Here is an 18,784-nt window from a genome sequence, read left to right on the forward strand (position 1 = left end):
GGGGCCAGGGTGAACCCAGGTCACTGCCGCCTTGCTCTGGAGTAGCTCCCTCGCCCTGCTACCAATCAGAATGTGTCCCAAGGGGGAAAGTGACCGGCCCCCTCAGCACTCCCACGTCAGGTGCGGGGTCAGGTGCGGATGGTGTCGGCGTCTGGTCGAGGCCTCCGAGCTGGCCGGCCGGCGGGGTGCTCGGCGGTGGGGTCCACGCCCTTCGCTCCTCCCCGCCACCCAGCTCTGCTCAGCTGCCCCGGTTGCCTCAAGGCCTTCGTCCTGGACTTAAATGCAGGGCGGGACGGGACACGGGTTCTCCTCCCCAGAGGGCAGAGCGCCGACAGGACTCTTCATGTGTTGATTTCCGGGAGAAGAGCCTGGCGCCCCAGAGCTCACGGCCTCGGCAGGTACTCTCTCAGCCCTCCCGCGGCCCCGCTGCCCTCGTGAGGCAGGGCTCAGCTCTGTCGTTCCATCTGCAAATAGGAAATAAAACTGACAGCATTTCTAAATTTTTCTCTCTGCCTCACTTTTAAAGTTGAGAATAATACTGAAAAAAATACTGCAAAAAATAAAAAGGATTCGCCTCTGGAGGGAGGTTCATTGCAGGCTTCGCTCATGTTTTCCTTGTATGTTTGTGTTTTGCTTTGTAATGTAAGAATTTGCACTTGCTTAGACATTCATACATCAAAATAGGTTAAAACGTTGAGAGAAACCTCAGGTTTGAAGAAAGTTGAGGAGCCGGGCGACGGACTTGGGGGGACTCTGCAGACGTGCAGACAGGTGCACACAGACCATGTGTCACCTGGTCAGTCAGGCTCTGGGTTTAGTGCGAGGCTGATGAGCAGAGCCACACGAGTTACGTGGTTGGTTTCAGAATTTCCTGTGTCCCTGTGTTCTGTGAAAACGCAGAATAATTTCTTTGGGTAAGAAGCTCAAACAGCAGTTGAACAGGCCCTCTGTTTAGTCGTGACCCTAGGACAGAGCTGGCTGGCATGAGGTGCCCCTTGGAGAACGGGGAGAAGGTTCTAGTTCTTTATTTGAGGTTCCCCAGCACCCCGACTTTTCTGTGGAGGGGGAAACTGCCCCAGCCCACTCATTCCAGGCCTGCTCAGAAGGTTCTGGGTTCTAATCTCATGTGGATCTTATTACACCTGGACCTTCAGTCGTGGTGTTGAGTCCTGCCTGTTCTCATGTGCAGCGTGAGGGTGGATGCTGACCACGTTTCTGTTACACCTGCTGCAGGGGAACAGCCAGAAATGAGCATGCTTTTGTTGGCGAGTACGAGTGTTTGTATATACGTCCTGGTGTGTGAGTCTTTGCCACGAAAACAGGGACAGTCTGTACAATGGCTGAGCATGAGTTTACAGCTTCTTCCAAAAACCCTATTTGATTGTAAGCAAGAGACTGTTAAGAAAAAAACACTAGTTTAAAAAAGTTTTTTTAATGTTCATTTATTTTTGAGAGAGAGAGAGAGAGACAGGACATGAGCGGAGGAGGGGCAGAAAGAGAGAGGGAGACACGGAATTGGAAGCAGGCTCCAGGCTCTGAGCCGTCAGCACAGAGCCGACGTGGGGCTCGAACTCACAGACCGCGAGATCTTGACCTGGGCCGAAGTCAGACGCTCAACCGACTGAGCCACCCAGGCGCCCCCAAAACACCTGTTTTAAATAACATGTTGCACGGATCACAAAACGTCTTAATTGTGTTACGATGCTGTGTAGGAAGGGGAACTGCTACAATTTGCTGTGTTCAAGATGTTGATGAAACAGGCCTCGTCGTCTGACGTGCTGCTGGCCGGTGGCTGTAACCGTGATGATGGCAGTCGTGAACTGTAAACCACGTGTTTGTTAACGCAGGCCGTTTAAACAGAAATACACGAATTTTAATATGTGTGTAAATAGAAGCACGGATGCTTAATTTAAGAACCAGAAAGATTGTAGAGTTCAAATTCTACTTTTGTATACGTCACGTCTGCAAAAGGCGTGTGGTTCTGTTGTTGTAAGGAACGGCCTTGGCCGGGAGTGTTGTCCTGACGTCTTCCCGCTTTGTTCTGGCGGGGGGGGGGGGGGGGGGGGGGGGGGGGTAGCGGGTGTGCCTCCTTCCCTCGGGGGGTCGTTCTTCAGTTTTAAAACAGCGAGGATTTTGAGTGGTCGTGTGTATCTTTTTTGTCTTCAGCTCTTACCGACAGACCTGCCGTTGGGCCCTGACTTGAATCATGGGTGATGGTCTGCTGCTTAGCAGAAAGAACAGGGTGTTTATGTCAAGTTCCTAAGTCACAAAATGAAGCTGTTTTCAGCCTAATTACAGAGGTTATCAGAACGGTTAACACGCCTCCTCAGTGGGATTTTACTTGGCCTCTGGGTGTTTATAATAAAGATAATCACATGATAGCAGCCTATTTGTTGTTTCTACGTAAACTCTAGCAGTTCTTCTGGCCTCACCCTCACTTTTCACGGGTCTGGAGGTTGTGAGACGCATTGTGGTTCTCAGCAAATCAACTTCAGGCCAGCTTGCTTCCACTCTCTTGCCCCCGTATTCTGCCCACGTGGAGACAGTTCCTGTGTCCCCTCTCCTGTAGCTCCAGTGTATGTTCATGTAGAGAAGCACTTTTTTTTTTAAGTTTGCTTATTTATTTTGAAAGAGAGAGAACAGAGGAGGGGCAGAAGGACAGAGAGAATCCCCAGCAGGCCCTGCGCTGTCAGCACAGAGCCCGGCTCGAGGCCGTGTATCACGAACCTTGAGATCATGACCTGGGCTGAAATCAAGAGTCGGAGGCCTAACCGACTGAGCCACCCAGGTGCCCTGAGAAGCACGTTGTTAAGGATCCAAAAGATTAGGAATCAGCATTTTTAGTTTCTCTAGTGATGTTGCAGTAAGTTGCTGTATTTCATGCCCCTGGACAGACGCGGGCCCGGTGCTCAGGGGAACGCCTGTACCCATGGGGCCCCGAGGGGCTGAGGTCACCCCAAGCAAGCTGCGGTTCCTCGGGGCCTTTGCCTCAGTAGCTCCGTGCTGCTCTACTAAACGGTGGTCTTATCTTGTGTTTTTCTTTTAAGGAAGGTGCAATCACACCCAGTGATGAGACCCTTTTCCCTGACGTTGACTGGGTAATTGGTAACCATTCCGATGAACTGACACCGTGGATACCTGTGATCGCGGCCAGGTGAGTAAGTGTCCCGCACAGCAGGGCGGGCGGCGGGAGGGATTTTGTTGCCTAAACCTCGCTGTCCGGAAGTAGCCACTTGGGGCTGTGGAGCACTGGAGACGGAGCTCGTTCGGACTGTGGGGATGAGAACGTGCCGAACGTGCTGGTTTAGGGTTAGATTCTGACTCCTTCTTAAAAAAATTTTTTAGACGTTTATTTTTGAGAGAGAGACAGAGAGCGCGTGAGCCAGGGAGGGTCAGAGGGAGAGGGGGAGACACAGAATCCAAAGCCGGCTCCAGGCTCTGAGCTGGCAGCACAGAGCCCCACGTGGGGCTCGAACCCAGGAACTGTGAGATCATGGCCCGAGCCGAAATTGGACAACCGACTGAGCCACCCGGGCGCCCCATCTAACTGCTTTATTTCACTGTTTGAGATATGGCTAGAAAACATCAAAGTACATCTGAATAGTGCTGACGAAAGCTGACCATTTGTGCAGTATTTCTGTCCAGGGAGACAGGTCATGTTTTGGAAGTTATTTTCTGATAACGGGAGTGAGTGTCTCCAGAGGGAAAATCAGCCAACACAGAGACGCCTCACGGCAGTACTGATGTTCACAGAGGGGGGCTGCGCCCGTGGCCGTGCCCCTGGGTCAGCGGGGACCTTGGGAACACGCAGCTTACGGTGGCGGCCCGGGTATTTTGTTGCCGTGGCTCGTGATCCAGGCGTCTCGTGAACTGTTTCAGCTCTCGAGGAGCCACGCAGATCACGGAGCAAGTCTTAACGTAATCTTTCTCGTGCCCAGCTCTGAGATCTCGCTCCCAGCCGACATCCCAAAACCCTTTGGGAAGTTTTACTTTTCAAGTCAGTGAGAACAACCTCAGTGGAACGTGCTTTGTACAGGCAGTTAGGCTCCTGGTCCGTAGGAGGGATAGACCACGCCACGTCGTCTCTGGGAGCAGAGCGAGGGACAGCTCGGGTTCGGGCTCTGCTCCGGAACAGCCAGGGGGCAGCGGATGCTTCTCTTTCACCCTGGTGCACGACGGCCACGTGGCTCTGCGCTGAGTGTTTTTGTTTTTGGGATTGTTTTCGAAGGTCTCATTACAGCTGCCGTTTCTTTGTCCTTCCCTGCTGCTTCTTTGACTTCGTGGGGAAATACGCCCGGAGGCAGAGCAGAAAGACTCAGTACCGAGAGTACCTCGATTTCGTGACCGAGGTGGGGCTGGCCTGTGGGTTCCACGTCCAGGAGGACTGCCTGCGCATTCCCTCCACCAAAAGGGTGCGTCCTGACCGCTTGGGGCGTCCTCGGTGGCCTCGGTGTGGCGTTGGCCTCTGGGGGGAGGGTCCGGGTCCGGGTCGCAGAGCCACAGGGGACCCCGTGATGTTTGAAAGCCTGTGCCGATTCCGGCATCTCGGACGCTGGTGGGGGTCAGAGGGCTCGCTCCGTCCCCGCGACCCCCGCTTTGAAGGCCTTCTGGCACTGCCTTCCCCAGGCCCGTAGCAGCGCTGCAGGGAGCCCTCACCGAACCCTCATTTCCTTCCCAGAAACCTGAGTGGCCCTAGGGGACCTTCCCAGAGTGGGCGTCAGCTGGACTCGTGTGGAACGTCCTAAGCTAGTTTGTCCGAGGCTGCTCACCACCTCCGGGGTCCTCGGGTTTCCCAGTCACGGGCCGAACCTGAAGTTTGGTTCCAGGTTCAGAGCGGTTCAACGTCTCGTTCCGCGCTTCAGTAATTCCGACGTACCTGCGATGCGATTTGCCCAGGCAGACGCCGCCCCTGCCACAGTCTGTGACCGCAGCACCCGTGCCCCCTGTGACCCTGCCAGCGGGCCAGCCCCCTGGAGAAGTCGAGGGAGGTGCCACCGTCAGCGCGTGTTCGTGTCGGTAGCTTCCTCTTATCAGATTCTGGCGGTCAGGCTTCTTACCACCAGCAAAGCACAAACCCGTCAGATCCAAATCGTGAGTTTGATCACTCGATGTGGCACAAGGGATCCAGGACAGGTTTAGGTGAACTCTCGGCCCTGGCACCGCCTGGGCGTGAACTCCGGGGCACATTGCACACTGCATCCGTGCCCTCGTCTGTCCGGGGGGGAGGGGGGCCCCTCCTGGGCTCATCTCACAGACTAGATAGAACGGTGCCTTCGTCGAAGGGCTCCGTGGTGGCCGAGAGGGGCCCACGATGGCCGCAGGTACGTCATTGCTGCCGATGCTGCCACTGCTCACGTCACCGTGAGAGCGTTCTTGGGGACCCTGCTTCAGAGCCACGATGTCCTTCTCCTAAATGCCCTCTGCCTGGGCAAACCGCCCTGCTGAGGCTGGGATCGATTCTGCCAACTGCTCGAATTTGGGTCACGCGGGTGGGTGTTTCCACTGGTCTTTCCAGTACTCGTTGCTGGAGACCACGCACCAGTCCTTAATCTCTCTGAGCCTCAGCTTTCTCGTCACCCTGTGGCTCTGGGGGCAAACACAAGGGCAGGTGTCCACAGGTGGCAGCTCTTTGGTGAGGACTGGTCCTGCCCGGCACGTCCGGGAACGAGCCCCGGATCACGCCTCGCCTCTGGCAGGTGGCAGAGCCAGAGAGCGGTCAGGGGCGGCTCTCGTGTAATTAGATTCGCTGTCTTTCGTTGCCCCTAAGCTGGCCGTGTAGTTCGTGGCCAGGAGCAAGTCCAGAGATGCCGTGCTCAGGGCAGCGTCCTCGCCGGGGGCTCCAGTGCGCGGGCAGCCGTCATCATCCTGTGTGGACACGCAGGAAGGACAGTGCACGGCACGGACGTCCGTGCCGTGCCAAGTGCTGCCTCCCCTCTGGCAAGGTCGATAGAGGGACGTCCCGTTTTGAGAGCTCTGGGTGCCGTCCGTGTCTGCACCCGAGGGAGGGGGCACCGGGTGAAGGCTCCCACGAGCGACGTGTTCAGAACAGGCACGGCTGGGAGCTCGGTGCGCGTGCACTCGTACGCGCCTCGTAGGTCTCTGAGGGTCCGAGCCGCGAGACTCTTCGTGGGCTTTGGCTCTTGGTTTATCTGGGACACTGGTATTGGTATTGGCTGTTAAAGTAGGCATTTCTTTCACGATCAGCGTCTGAAATTTGAACGTAATCTGTACCGCAGGACGAGAGACGCGAATGGAAAACGTGACTTGCCGCGGGATCCTGGTAAAACACTCCGCTTTTTTCACATGCAGGTTTGTCTCATTGGGAAACGCAGAACATACCCCCCCACCGGAGAAGCCCCCATGGAGGAGCAGAGAGCCCGGTACATTAATAGCAGGCGGGGCCGCCCCGTGAGCCCGCCCGGCCGGGAGCCTCCCCGTCCTCCTCCCCGGGCCGCTGTGGCACGTGCGGGTCGCCCCCACGGGCGCCAGGCCCTGGCCGCCGGGGCCGCCGAGGAGGGGGCGGAGGCCTGGGCCGCCGGACTCTGGCTGTCTGGATTTCGCCCTAGAGAAAAAGCCGAGCGCGTGAGGAATTGCGCTGCCCTCCCTCGAGACTTTGTTGACCAGGTGGTTTTGCAAGTGGGACACCTGCTGTTGGACGCAGAGCGGCCGTGCGCAGCAAGTGCTCCGGGCGGGAGCTTGAAGGCCTGGAACCGAGGAGGTAGGCCCCCGGGACCCTGCCGCGTGCCTGCCGGGTTTCGGGCGGTGGCGCGGCCCTCCTTTGGGACCAACTTGGAATCCTGTGGTTGTTTGTGATTACGTATGTTTTGAAGAGATATCGAGAATAGGCCACCTACACACTTGTTTAGAATTTTTTCTTACAGTTCCTTTTAACATCAGGGACTCCGCTCCCTCAGAGGAAGGCGCTGAGAGCAGAGTGGTAGTGTTTGGACCCATGATTAACCTTTACGAAGTGTCCAGGCTTCTGGGTGTAGAGCCACTCATTTTCCCTCTATGGAAATTATTTAAACCAGAAGCAGGTTTCCGAATGCCAGAAAAGCGTGCTGTCCTCTTGAATATAAGGTACCGTTTCGGAGATGTTGTGGTTTGTTACCGTAGTTCTCTTTGAAATCCCCAAATGGCAAAAATCAGACATGATAAAAGGGAGAAAATGACATCTGATTGTTCTCGAGTGGCGTTCAAGAGAAGGAGCAAAGCGTGGGTTTTGAGGATTTTTGTAAAGTTGTGACCGGGACGCTGGCGGTCGGCACCAGAGGGCGCTGTGGAGCTGGCTGGGTCTGGCGGCGCCTGAGACTTGCCTGTGAGGTTTTGGGGTCATTGGAGGAACTGGAGGAGCCCTCCCTCAGCCCGCCAGGGGGGCTGCTGCCTGGCTGGCCCCGTGGGTGGGGGGCCAGGGAGGAGGCGGCGAGCCCGGGCTCCCTCGCCCGTGACGTCCTGCCTGGTGTCTTCGCCGTCCCGGCCTCCCTGGCCGTTGTGACCTTGCCACGCGGCAGCGCCCCGGAGCGCCTCCTCTGCTCTGTGGGTCGCCCCACCCTGGTGGCGTCTGATCAGAAGAGCCTCTCGAGGGATGAGGTGGCCGTCCTGGCCAGAACCCCCCACCCCACCCCACCCCACCCAACTCCCCACTCCAGCTGCTGACCGTCCGTGAACCTGCACAAGCCCTGAGGGGCCGTGGGCCGTTGTGTGGGTTGGCACCTCACTTCCCGGTGCGCCCTGCTGAGGCGGGGGCAAGCTGCGCGGGGGGGCGGGTGCTTCTGGCCAGGCCTCGAAGGGCAGGGAGCCACAGCAGGGGGGCAGGGGCCACAGAGACCCTCGGGCAAATTTCCCCTAACCCTAACCCTAACCCTAACCCTGGCCTTCGCACCCCAGGATAGTCCTGTCCTCTGCTGGGTCCTCTGGGCTTGATTGAGCTCAGGAGGCGCTGGCCTGTGCCGGGGGCGGACCCTCGCCGTGAGCACCCCGGCTCTGTCCCGGGCTCCGGGCTGGACGGCAGGCGGCTCTGGTCGTCGGGCCTCGGCTCACGGGCCTGCCCGCCTGTCGGAAACACCGGCAGGGCTGGTGCGCCCCCCCCTCCCCCCCCACACCGCCCCTTGGGTCCCCGTGGTCTGGGGCTGGCCTGAAGTGGTCCCTCCGCCCCTGTGCCTGCCCCGTCTGCCCTGCGGGAGAACCACGCTCCGCTGAGGTTGGACGTGTGCCCTTGGCCTCTCTGCCCGAGGTGGTCCCCTCGCCTTTCGGTGCTGGAATTTAGCGACCTCTCCGGCCTGCGCCTGTGTGATGTACGAGTGGGTCAGACCCCTGGACCTGAGTGATCTCAGTCTGGGGTCTGCCCTCTGCAGGGCATGGCTGAGGGGCCACAGGGCAGGAGGGGGCGGTCCCTGCCCTCACGGTTGGGTCAAGGCGCGTGCACGTCTGAGGATGAGCAACTGGGAGGCAGCGCGGAGCAGCGTGCGTGAGCATCAGGGTCCGGGAGCGTGTGCAGGGCCGGGGCACAGGAGGGGCAGGAGGGCTGTCCCGGCCGATCCCTGCTGGCTCCGAGTGGGTTTGAGGCGGCTGAGAGGGGCATCTTGAAGGTCGGCTGGGCTTTGGTAGGTGGAATCACAGGGCGGCCGCCTCCCCTGGGCGCCCGGGGCTGGGCCGGGCCGAGCCGGAGCGCTGCTTTTCTGTGGGGGAGGCTCCTGCAGAGTCGTTGGTGGGAGTAGGTAAGCCCCGGGGTGTCGGGCCTGGCGGGTGGGCGGCCCCCGCATCTCCGGTGGCGATGGCTGTGCCCGGGTTAAACGAAAGCCCGCGGTCCCTCCCGCCGACGTGCGCCAGGGGCTGGAGCGGACGGAACCAGAGCCGCGCGCAGGGCCAGCAGCGAGCCGGTTTCACGGCTCCTGACGGCCTTTCTGTTGGTGTCGGGGAAACCCGCTTTTCCACAGGAAGCCTCTCCTTGGCGGACGTAGCCAGTGAGCTGGACGGGGAGACCCTGCGGAGGCTGAAGCGGGAATGTGGAGGCCTGCAGACGCTGCTCAAAAACAACCATCAGGTGTTTGAAGGTAAAGGGATTGAGCCTTGAGGTTCGGGTCTTCCTTTTTTTTTTTTGTTTTTGTTTGAGAGTGCGGGCACACGAGCGAGAGGGGCAGAGGGAGAGGGAGAGAACCTCAAGCAGGCTCCACACTCAGCGAGGAGAGCCTGACACAGGGCCCGATCGCACGACCTGAGCCAAAATCAAGCCTGACGCTTAACCGACCGAATCACCCAGGCGCCTCCCTCCCCCCGCTGCTTTTTCTAGTAAGTAAAGCTCACTTTAGAGGAGTCTGAGATTCCTCGGAAGGTGGGAGAAAGAGAACAGAGTTCTCTCTGCCCATGACCTGCGCCTGCCTCAGCGTCTTCCGCCCCGTGGAACATTAGCCACGCCTCTTCTCGGATTCCCTCTGGTCCCGTCGGGCACAGCCGCCCCGCCCCCAGTCCTGGCCTTACCTGGCCTGTGTGAGTGCTCACGCCTCACACAGAAGGAAGACCAAGTCCGGAAGCCTGCTGGCTCTGTGCCGCTGGAGGACTTTCTGGGTGGGGAGTTGCTAATTGCGTTGGCCTTGGGCCGCCTGCAGACTGGAAGCGTCCCGGGGTCCCAGCTGGGCCCTGGGCAGATAGAGGAGGGAGCCCCCGATTCCTGTCCACTCCCCTACTGTCACGTGTGCACTGTGCCCTTGGAGCAAGGCTGGCACTGCCCTCCTGCCCTGGGGCTCCGGGCATCCGGGACCGGCGGGAGGACGAGGGCCCAGGGCCTGCGCTCTTTCACTCGGGCAGCTGCCGTCCCTGCCTCCTGGGGTCTGCGGTCTGACGGGGGGCGGGGTGGGTGGGTGGGGACACAGAACAAGCATTCACATCGGTGCTTGGGGTTAAAAGAAGTTCCCTTATTTGGAGTTTTCTTTATGTTTTAACTTATTTTTGAGAGAGAGAGAGAGAGTGCGAGGGGAGGGACAGAGGGAGAGGGAGACAGAGTCCGAAGCAGGCTCCAGGCTCTGAGCTGTCAGCACAGAGCCCGACATGGGGCTCGAACCCACGAACCGTGAGATCATGACCTGAGCTGAAGCCCAACTGACTAAGCCACCCAGGTGCCCCTATTTCGAGTTTGCAAACGTACATCCATCGTCTAGATGGTTGATACCTTGTTACATTTTGTTTTGAGATCTTCTTCCTCCCTTGATCTTTATGGAAGCGTTTTAGAGCGCGTCCCGGCCTGCCTGCTGTCTTACCTGCGAGCGCCTCAGCCAGTGGCTTTGAAGGTGGCGGCGTTTCGCACCACCGTAGTGCCATGGGCACGCTTGCGCAGGAGGAGTCAGGAAGGCTGTGCTCGGGAAAGGACATCTCGGCTGGGACTCGGTCAGGAGGCCCAGGAGCAGCCTTCGCGAAGGCTCTGAGTTGGGGAGGAGGAGGCTTGCGATGTGATGACGGAGGGGTGGGGGAGGCGGCGCCGTGGGGAGGGTCTGGCCTCCGTGGCGGCAGGGGAGCGGTGACCCCGCGTGGCCGAGCCCCCGTCCAGCTGCGGCGTCGCCGGCTGTGTGCCTCTTCTGTGGCGTGTCCGGAGCCTCGAGGCCAAGTGCGGGGCCCTGTTCAGGCCCCCCCGCGGCGGAGCGTCCGGCTCCTCAGGACTTCCTACGTGGAAGCAGCTTTTGTTCTGTTTCCACCGTGAGGTGTCCCACGAAGGGCTGGTGTGGGCTCGCGCTCCTTTCTGGGAGGGGGTGTAGGGGTGCAGGGGGCTGCAGACGGCAGGTTGATGTGCAGAGTGGTGGCTCCGGGCGGAGGTGCGGGAACACGTGCTGAGGACGTGAGGGCCAGAGAAGACCGGGCCGGCAGGGGCTGCCGACGTGCCCCCGGGCCCACCTTCCCCTGACGGGTGGGGCTCCTGGAGGGCTGCACGCGGCGTCCGCTCCCTGCCTGCCTCCTGCCTCCTGCCTGCCCCGGCCCCACCCGCTTCTGCCAGACTAACCACCCCCCCCTCCGGCCCCCCCCACGTGGCTCCCCGGCTTGTGTGTCTGTCACGATGCTGTTTCTTCCCCCACAAGGCTGCCTGCTTGCTCCCCGCCCCCACGTCAGGCCCTGGCCTCTCTGGTGGCATAGCCATAGTTCTGGATCATAGCTGGGCATCTTCCCTAAACTGCTGCCCGTCCGCCCCACCCAGTCCTGCCTCTCTGGGCTCCCAGAGTCTGCGTGAGCTTCTGTCACACGGCCTCCCGTATTCGGTCACCTCACTGCCTCAACTGGATAGACCGTGAGCTCCCTGTGGATGGGCCCGGCTGCTCCGTAGCCCGAGAGGCAGCTGGGAGCCCGTGTCTCAGGTTGAAGAAGGGAAAGTAGCCCCGTGAGGACGGCACGCCTACCCGATCCTTCCTCGCAGGGGGTGGTGACTGGGGGCAGACTGTTGCGTCCCGGAGTCCCAGTCCGTGCGGTGCCATTGTGAGCAGAGCTCAAGGTAGGACGAGAGGAGGCCCTAGGGCCTTGTCGAGGGGGATGCGGGCAGCTGTCTGAGCCCCGGGATCTGGGCCAGTCCCCACAGCCCCACCTTTGTGCTGCTGCTGAGGAGGGTGGTCGGGTGGCGACTCGGGGCAGGTGGCCACAGCTGACGGAGGCACTTCTGTCCACTCCCAGCCTAAGGGAGTTGAGTACAGCCACCTTCTCTTCCCTGCCTGTGTGTGTGCATGCGAGAGCTCCGGTGTGTGAGGTCCCTATAGGAGAGCTGGGGTGTTCGCGCCCCCTACGTGTGCATGGGAGAGCTCGGGTGTGCGCCCCTGCAGTGCCTTTGGGTGGCCTGGTTGCCCTTGTGGAGCTAGACTGTTTTCGTTTGGGCCTGACTTTGCTGGGGAAATGCTCACGATGGCATCGGGCCTCGTAAGCAGTGCTGGGGGCCCCATATTTGGAGTGGTTGCGAAAGCCGAGGCCCCGGGATGGGCAGCCCCGCTGGGGGTGGAGAAGCGGGGAGCGGGGCGGCCCTTCCCGAACTGGCAGTTCCTGCTCCAACTGGGCTCTGGCCAGCGGCCTGGAATCTGCTGTTTCACGAGGCTTTTGTCAATTAAAATACTTATTGTAACCGGGAAGGGCTGCTCTCTTGTTTTTCCCAGTGCGTTGTTTTGTTTGCCTTCGTGAAATTGTACCTTTTTTTCCCCATTATAAATATGCGTGCATACCATCGCTTTCTGTGCGGTCGATGTCGGGGGGCACGTTTATTTTTGGAAATACTTCCAAGTAGGCGGCTTCGGGGCTGAGCTCTGAGTAAACATTCTGCTTGCAGTCATGCCGAAAATATGCACTGAGGCCGGTCTTATCTCTGAGGATGTTTTATTTTATCTTACTTTCTTGAGGGTGTTTTAAGCCAGGTGGCTAGTCTCTGGTGGTGTTTACGGGAGCGAGGGGTAGGATCAACTTTGGATGCCCCCAGTTCCCCCGGCGCCGTGCGCCATGGGAGGAAGGCCTGCCGGGGGTGTCGTGGGCGTGGTACCGACTGAGTGGTCTGTGCTCACGGTGCCGACCGTGTTGAACATGTGGCCGCAGCTGAGCTCTGGGGCTTGCCCCGAGTCTTGAATGTTGAGGCTGGACTGGCCACCCGAGGCGCGTGTGATCAGGGCCTGAGCACAGGGCACTGCTCCGGTAGATCGTCCACGGGGGTTTCGGGAACAGTCTACAGCCCGTTCCCCGGAGCGTTCTGATGATGGCAGCGTCTGCTTGTCAGGAGCGGAGGGGATGGACCAGTAAGTGGCTTCCGAGGAAGCGAAGCTTCAGGAGGAAACAAACGTCGGATAAGTGAGCTTGGGTGGAGAGCACCTTGTTCCTGGGGTTCCGTGGTGGCGTCGGGGGCGTGTTTCCACGTGGGGAATCCCGCTGGTGGTCTGACCCGTGGGCTGGCTGGAGCGTGTGTGCAGCCAGGGCCGCGAGCGCCCTCAGGGGCCCCGCACGGGCCGACCCGGGATGGGAGGGGGGTGTCAGGAGCCGCCCTGTGTCCTGGGGGTGTGCGGGAGCGTGTCGCCCTCCTGTGCCAGGGCCGATCCTCTGTCATCAGTGCCCGCTCCTCGGGCCTTAGAAATCCTGGCTGAGAAGGGGCGGCTGGGTGGCTCAGTCGGTTGAGCGGCCGACTTCGGCTCAGGTCACGATCTCGCGGTCCGTGGGTTCGAGCCCCGTGTCGGGCTCTGGGCTGACGGCTCGGAGCCTGGAGCCTGCTTCCGATTCTGTGTCTCCCTCTCTCTCTGCCCCTCCCCCGTTCATGCTCTGTCTCTCTCTGTCCCAAAAATAAATAAACGTAAAAAAAAAAAAAAAAGAAATCCTGGCTGGGCCCCCGCTTCCCCTGACCCTGCTCCAGAAATGCGGCTGGGTGCCCTCTTAAGTCACCAAACCACTGTGGAGCGCCTGTCGGGAGCCAGCCTGTCCTCAGGGGAGGGACCCCTGTGGAGGCGGGGCCCACGCCCCTCCCTCTCCCCCAGGTTTCTGTTGAACACATCCGAGCCTTTGGGCCGGGCCAAGGGCTCCTTGCTTTTTGGGGTCCACACCCCGGGCATCTGGTGGGAGTCTTGCCTCCAAGGCTCCTTCGGGGCATCTTTGGGGCCGTGGCATTCGGCTGTGGGAGCATTCAGCGGATCCCAGGGACGTTCCCCTGACCTGAGCTCCCGGACTGATCCCAGGCATCAGCCTTGTGGGGAGCAGGCAGGAGGCCGGCTCCGAGGAGGGGGACGGTCGTGCCAGGCCCGGAGTAGGTGCCCTCGGCTGCCCGCAACGAGGAGTCCCTCCAGTGAGCCCCTCCGTGCACAGGCGCCTCTCCACAGCCCTTTCTCTGCTTTAAGGGCAGATGGTTCATACACGGCAGTCTGTGAGGACGTGTTGCAATCACACGAGGTGATTTGAAAGCAAATCCGAGCTTTAATTTGTGCTCTCACGGTCTCATTAGCGGTTGGAGAGCCAGGTTTATTCAGTAGGCTTCTTTTATTTCTCCCCGAGCCTTTCTGTCTCCAGTGGTCTCACAGCTTCCAAGAAAACCAGGATGCAGTGAGCGGCTTTGGCCGTGTTTCTGTGGAGTTGCTGGCGTCTGGGGGAGAAAGGCCCCTTGAAAGCCCGAGCGGTGCTGACCGGCTCGGGAGGCAGCTCGGTGCGGGGCCCGGTCAGCTGCTGGGGCCTTGTCCCCCCGCGTTCCAGGCCGGCCTCTGAATCCCTGCTGACGCGGCCGCTGTCCCCCACCCGCTGTTCCCCGACCCGCTGTTTGCGTTTGGGGGCTCTGGTTATGGGGGCACCGGCAAACCCTCCTCTTCGCCTGCCCAGAAAGGACCTTGCCTGTTTCCTCTCTCGCGCAGCGGTGAGGTTCTCCGGGACAGATGGCAGCGCAGTTCCCCAACTTCCGCTCTCACGCCGCGGGCTCCCAGTGCTCCGCCTCCTTTCCCACAGGCCGTCCCCGCCGCTTGTCCCCGTGGTCACGTCCTGGGTCTCGTCAGCAGCAGACCCTCAGCTTCCCTATGCCCCTTCACCCCTGCCCCCGGTGACCCCTGCCCCCGGTGAGCAGCTCATGCCTCCTGACGGCTCCTGACCCCTGACCCTGGCCCCTGCAGGCGCCCTCGCCCTGGCATACGTCCACCTCGCTCCTTGCCTGTTCCCTCGGCCCCCTCCTCACACCTCCCTGCTGGGCTCTGCCTCCAGCGCTCCCCGTAGGCCGCGTTGCTGGTGTCGGGCGGGGCTGCGGCCCGGCTCGCCATCTCCACGCCTGGTCTCCCCCCTGCTGGGGCGCCGCCGCCCCAGAGTCGGGCCCTGTGAGCACCGGTCCCGGTGAGCTGGTGGCCTTAGAGGGTAACGCCTGGGCCGTGTCTCTCTCTCTGTCCTGAACCACAGTTCGGAGCGGGCGAGTTCACCTTCGCGACTGGAGAGAGGAGAGGCTCCGGAAGCAGCGGCAGCCGGAAGCGAGACGCAGACTGTTCTCGGAAGCTTTCAAAACCCGCCTGTGCTGGTTTTTCAGCCACCACCCCGACGGCTGCGCTCTGCCCTCGGACTGCTGCCCGTTTGCCCACGGGCCTGAGGAGCTGCGGCCGGCCCAGACCCCTAGGAGGAAGCAGGTTCTGTGAGCCTCTTCCGCCCTGCGAGTGCAGGCCTGGCGCGGGGGGCCAGGGCGCGGGGAGCGCGCCGGCTTCTCCGGGGACAGCAGGCCGAGCTGGCCGGGTTAGCGGCCCCCGGATTTCCGCCGGAGCGTGGCCTTCCGTGTCACAGACACTCACGCCGCCACCCCGTCTTGGGTCTGTGGTGTGAACGAGGTCGCCCCTAACCGTCCAGCACCTTTACCTGGGGAAGAGCGTACGGGAGTTGTTGTCGCATCTAGCTGTGGAGGTGGGGCAAGTGCCTGGCCGCCCGGCCCTCTCAGGGGCCCCGTCCCGGCTCGCCTGACTCCTCCTGTGTGACGGCCGGCCTGCCCCACGGAGCGCGGCCCTCCTGCCGCCCCCGGCTGCGCTGGAAATTCACCTGCTCCGGGGGTCGGTCACCACGCTGGTATTTTGGAAAAGCTGTAGCACATTGTTGAGCAGGTTATTTTTAGTTACGGAGAACAAGAAACGGCCCTCATTTCTTTGGCTAGGTCGCTCTAGGTGACGTGAAAAAAGAACCCTAAGGAATACAAAGCAAGGCCAGAAAACAGAATTATCACAGAAAGGCAAAAACTGCCCCTGCCCTTCCTTCCCTGCTAGGTTTTCTCCCAAGTGCTGTTAGTAATTGTTTGTATTCTGGGAAAAAAATCCAATGTGTTTGTGTTTAAAATTATTTTTGGTTTTACGTGAAAGGCCACATCGACACACACGGTCCTGCCGCTCACTTTTCGCACAGTGTACGTATGTACCTTGGTGGCCTTTCGTCGTGTGGGTGTTCGCGGTTCGCCTGTGGCAACGACAGTAAATTCTTCCCTTTCCCTGAGCGGTGCCTCAGCTTGGTGCAGCCCGGGAAGTGCCTGGCCGGCCTGGCCAGGGGTGGGAGGAGCGTCCAATGGGCCCCGGGGGCTGCGTTGTTTCCCGCCCCCAGCCTCTCCCTGTGTGAGGTTCTTGGGTGGCCTGAGCGGCCACGGTGACGCCCCCCCCTCCCCCCGCCCCCGGGCTCTGATGGGCTTGGCCAGTGCAGGCGGAGCCCCCTCCTGCCGCGTTGGCAGGACATGCCTGCCTGGTGTGGGAAGTCACGCCTGGCAGAGTGGAAGGAGAAAGGCCCGGGGTCCCAGCGCTGGGGCCGCAGCCTCCCCGTCTCTGGCCTCTGTCACAGAGATGAGGTGCCTTCGTCAGTGAGGCCGGTGGGTTGAGATTTCCCTTAACTCGCTGCCTGGCACGTGTGGGACGATTCCCGTCAAGACGAGCTTCCCGGCCTCCCTGCCGTGGGATCAGACCCGAAGCAGCCTCCTTTCCCTCTCCTCAAAAGGACAACACCTCCTGACAGGGAGACGTGAGCCCGGGACTCCCCGCACAGACGGCTGGCCCCAGCCAGGCCAGGGGGGCAGCTCCCGCTTTAATTACCACGTGAGGGAGCGAAACCACGACAGCCACGGTTTCTGTGGTCTGTGCCTCTGTCCCCGGCCCCGGAGCTGCCAGTCCCAGAGTGGGTGAGGTGCCCTCGGGAAAATGGGCTGCCCCCCAAAGTTTTGGGACGGACGGTTCGCCCTGAAGAATCCCAAGGTTGCATTCTCCGCCACGTGTGTTCGTTGGGGTCGGGGTGCCCTCTCGCGGGTGCCCTGGGAGACCCCTGTCCTGAGGTGGGCGTCCAAGGGTCCTGCCAGGCCGCGTGCTGTGCTGACTCACCACACCTCGCAGACCCCCTACATGCCGCCCAGGACGGCACAGATGCCTGGGTAGGCCCGTCCCCTGGATCCAGCCTCTTGGTTCCAGCTGCCACTTCTTACTGGCTACGAGAACCACGGTGTCCCCACCCAGGCCACTAGCGGCAGGCATTACGCTCACCGTGGGGTTGCCAGGCGCACCACACGCGCGTCTGCGGGGGTATGTGGCCAGATGATTGCTGTCGGCGGCGGCCTGGGCCTGCTCCGAGGACGCGCCAGGGGGACAGCTCAGCAGGTGCGGAACATGGGGTTTCGTGAGTGCCTCACAAGCGGTGGAGGTGAACCGGGCCGGGCGCCCAGCCCTCTACCCCGTGCGTGGCAGGCAGTCACGCCCTTAGAGAGCAGCCTCTGCCCGGGCAGGCTCTGCCCTCGCCCCTCTCCAGAGCCCGGCTCACCCCACCTGCCACAGAGGAGGGGCGCTGGGGAACTCAGAGCCGTTAACCTAGCAACGGGGCGGTCGGGGACGGCACGGCAGCTGACCCGAGTGTCCTGAGGGCTGGGTGATGACAGCCTGGTGCTCTGGTGGGAAGGAGTCTGTCTGGTGCACTTGAGGTTGTGGGCTGCGGTCAGTGCAGGGTTGGGGGTGGGGTGGGCAGGGGAGGGGCCTCTGGTCGGGTCAGGTGGTCCATCTTCCACGTACCCCCAGCCTCTCCATCCTCCTCCACCTACCACGTGTTCCGGGTGGCAGGGGTCCACTCCCACCTTGGAGGTGACCCCCGTCCACCCTTCCCGTCGAAGACCCTTCACCCCCTCAAAGGGCACTGGAAGGCGACACTGCGTCTCTGTCCCTCTCTCCTCCTGGGGTGACCGTCCGCTGAGGGTCACCACGCAGGGGGACGACAGCCCAGCACGGAGAGGCCGAGAGCGCCCTTTAACCTCCTCCCACTCAGCTCTGGCCGGCACCTCCCTGGGGTGCTTTTCCCGTGGGCTCCGTCCTTAGGGAAGAGGCAGCTCACGAGAAAGTACATTGAAAACGGATGAATCTTGGGGTGTCCCAGCTCCTGGCTGAGTCTCTCGCGTCCTGTCGTGCTTGGTGCTTGATGGAACCCGCGTGTTGTCGCGTGTAAGCCCCGCCTCCCCGTGGCACGTGGGTCACCTGGTGCCCTAGAGAGCAAACTCTGTCTCCAGAGGCTGGGCGACTTACCAGAAGTCATGGTTGGCGGCTGCCAGGGTCAGGGTTCAAACCCGGCAAGCCCTTGACTGGAGGAGACACCTGGGGTTCAGTCGGCCGGGCGTTGATTTCCGTCCCACCCCTTGGGGCCCCGGCGCTGCCCACTATCGTTGGTGCTGAAGCGGCTTTCGAGATGAGCCTGTCCCCGTAACGAACGTGCTCAGTAGTTGGCGTTCAGCTGGTGTGTGGATGGGCGTCCTCAGATCGTCCCCGTCCGGAGATCCCTGCCCTGTGACTTCTCCAGAGTTGCAGCCAGGCAGCATCCTCGTCTCAACCTCTGGCAGAGGTCAGAGACCACTGACCTCCTTGCCACCCCTCCCTGGGCCGCGGTGGCGGTGCCTCGGCACCCTCGTCTGCGGACCCCGGGATGTAGCAGCAGCACAGAGGGCAGGCGTCAGGGCCAGCCGGCTGGGCCCCAGCAGGAGCCGGACTGTGCAGCCGGCGCCGTCCGTCAGCAGGGCGTCAAGGCCTGGGCCTGGGGGTGGTCCACCCCGTGGCTTCTCTAGTGAGGAGCGCAAGTGCGTGGCTCGGGGCCACAGAGCTGGGAGGTCAGTTAAAACCACACGGTAATCCATCCGGCCTTTGTCGCTCTGGGGGGACCTGGCTCCCAGGGCTCCTTGGGTAATTAGGAGTCTAGGGACTTTTGATCCGAAGAGGCCACAGCGGCCTTGGCGGCAGGGCTCCAGCCCCCTCTCGTTCAGGTGATTTATCCAGGTGAGGGGCAGCGGGGCTGCTCTCCGCCCCCGGAGCCGTCCGCCCAGTGCAGGGAATGGGACGTTCGCTGG

General features: G+C 61.2%; 1 protein-coding gene across 1 annotated transcript in view; it reads left to right on the plus strand.

Moving 5' to 3' along the window:
* Positions 1-16,073, plus strand: part of TRMT44 (tRNA methyltransferase 44 homolog) — a 30,120-nt gene extending 14,047 nt beyond the window's left edge. Inside the window, exons 7-11 of the mRNA XM_042937023.1 lie at positions 3,048-3,154; positions 4,229-4,412; positions 6,310-6,718; positions 8,937-9,053; positions 14,860-16,073. Coding sequence (XP_042792957.1) covers positions 3,048-3,154; positions 4,229-4,412; positions 6,310-6,718; positions 8,937-9,053; positions 14,860-15,089 — 1,047 coding nt within the window. The 3' untranslated portion in view covers positions 15,090-16,073. The remainder of the gene's footprint in view (positions 1-3,047; positions 3,155-4,228; positions 4,413-6,309; positions 6,719-8,936; positions 9,054-14,859) is intronic.
* Positions 16,074-18,784: the final 2,711 nt, after the last annotated feature.

This window comes from Panthera leo, chromosome B1, assembly GCF_018350215.1.
Source record: "Panthera leo isolate Ple1 chromosome B1, P.leo_Ple1_pat1.1, whole genome shotgun sequence".
Lineage (NCBI taxonomy): Eukaryota > Metazoa > Chordata > Mammalia > Carnivora > Felidae > Panthera > Panthera leo.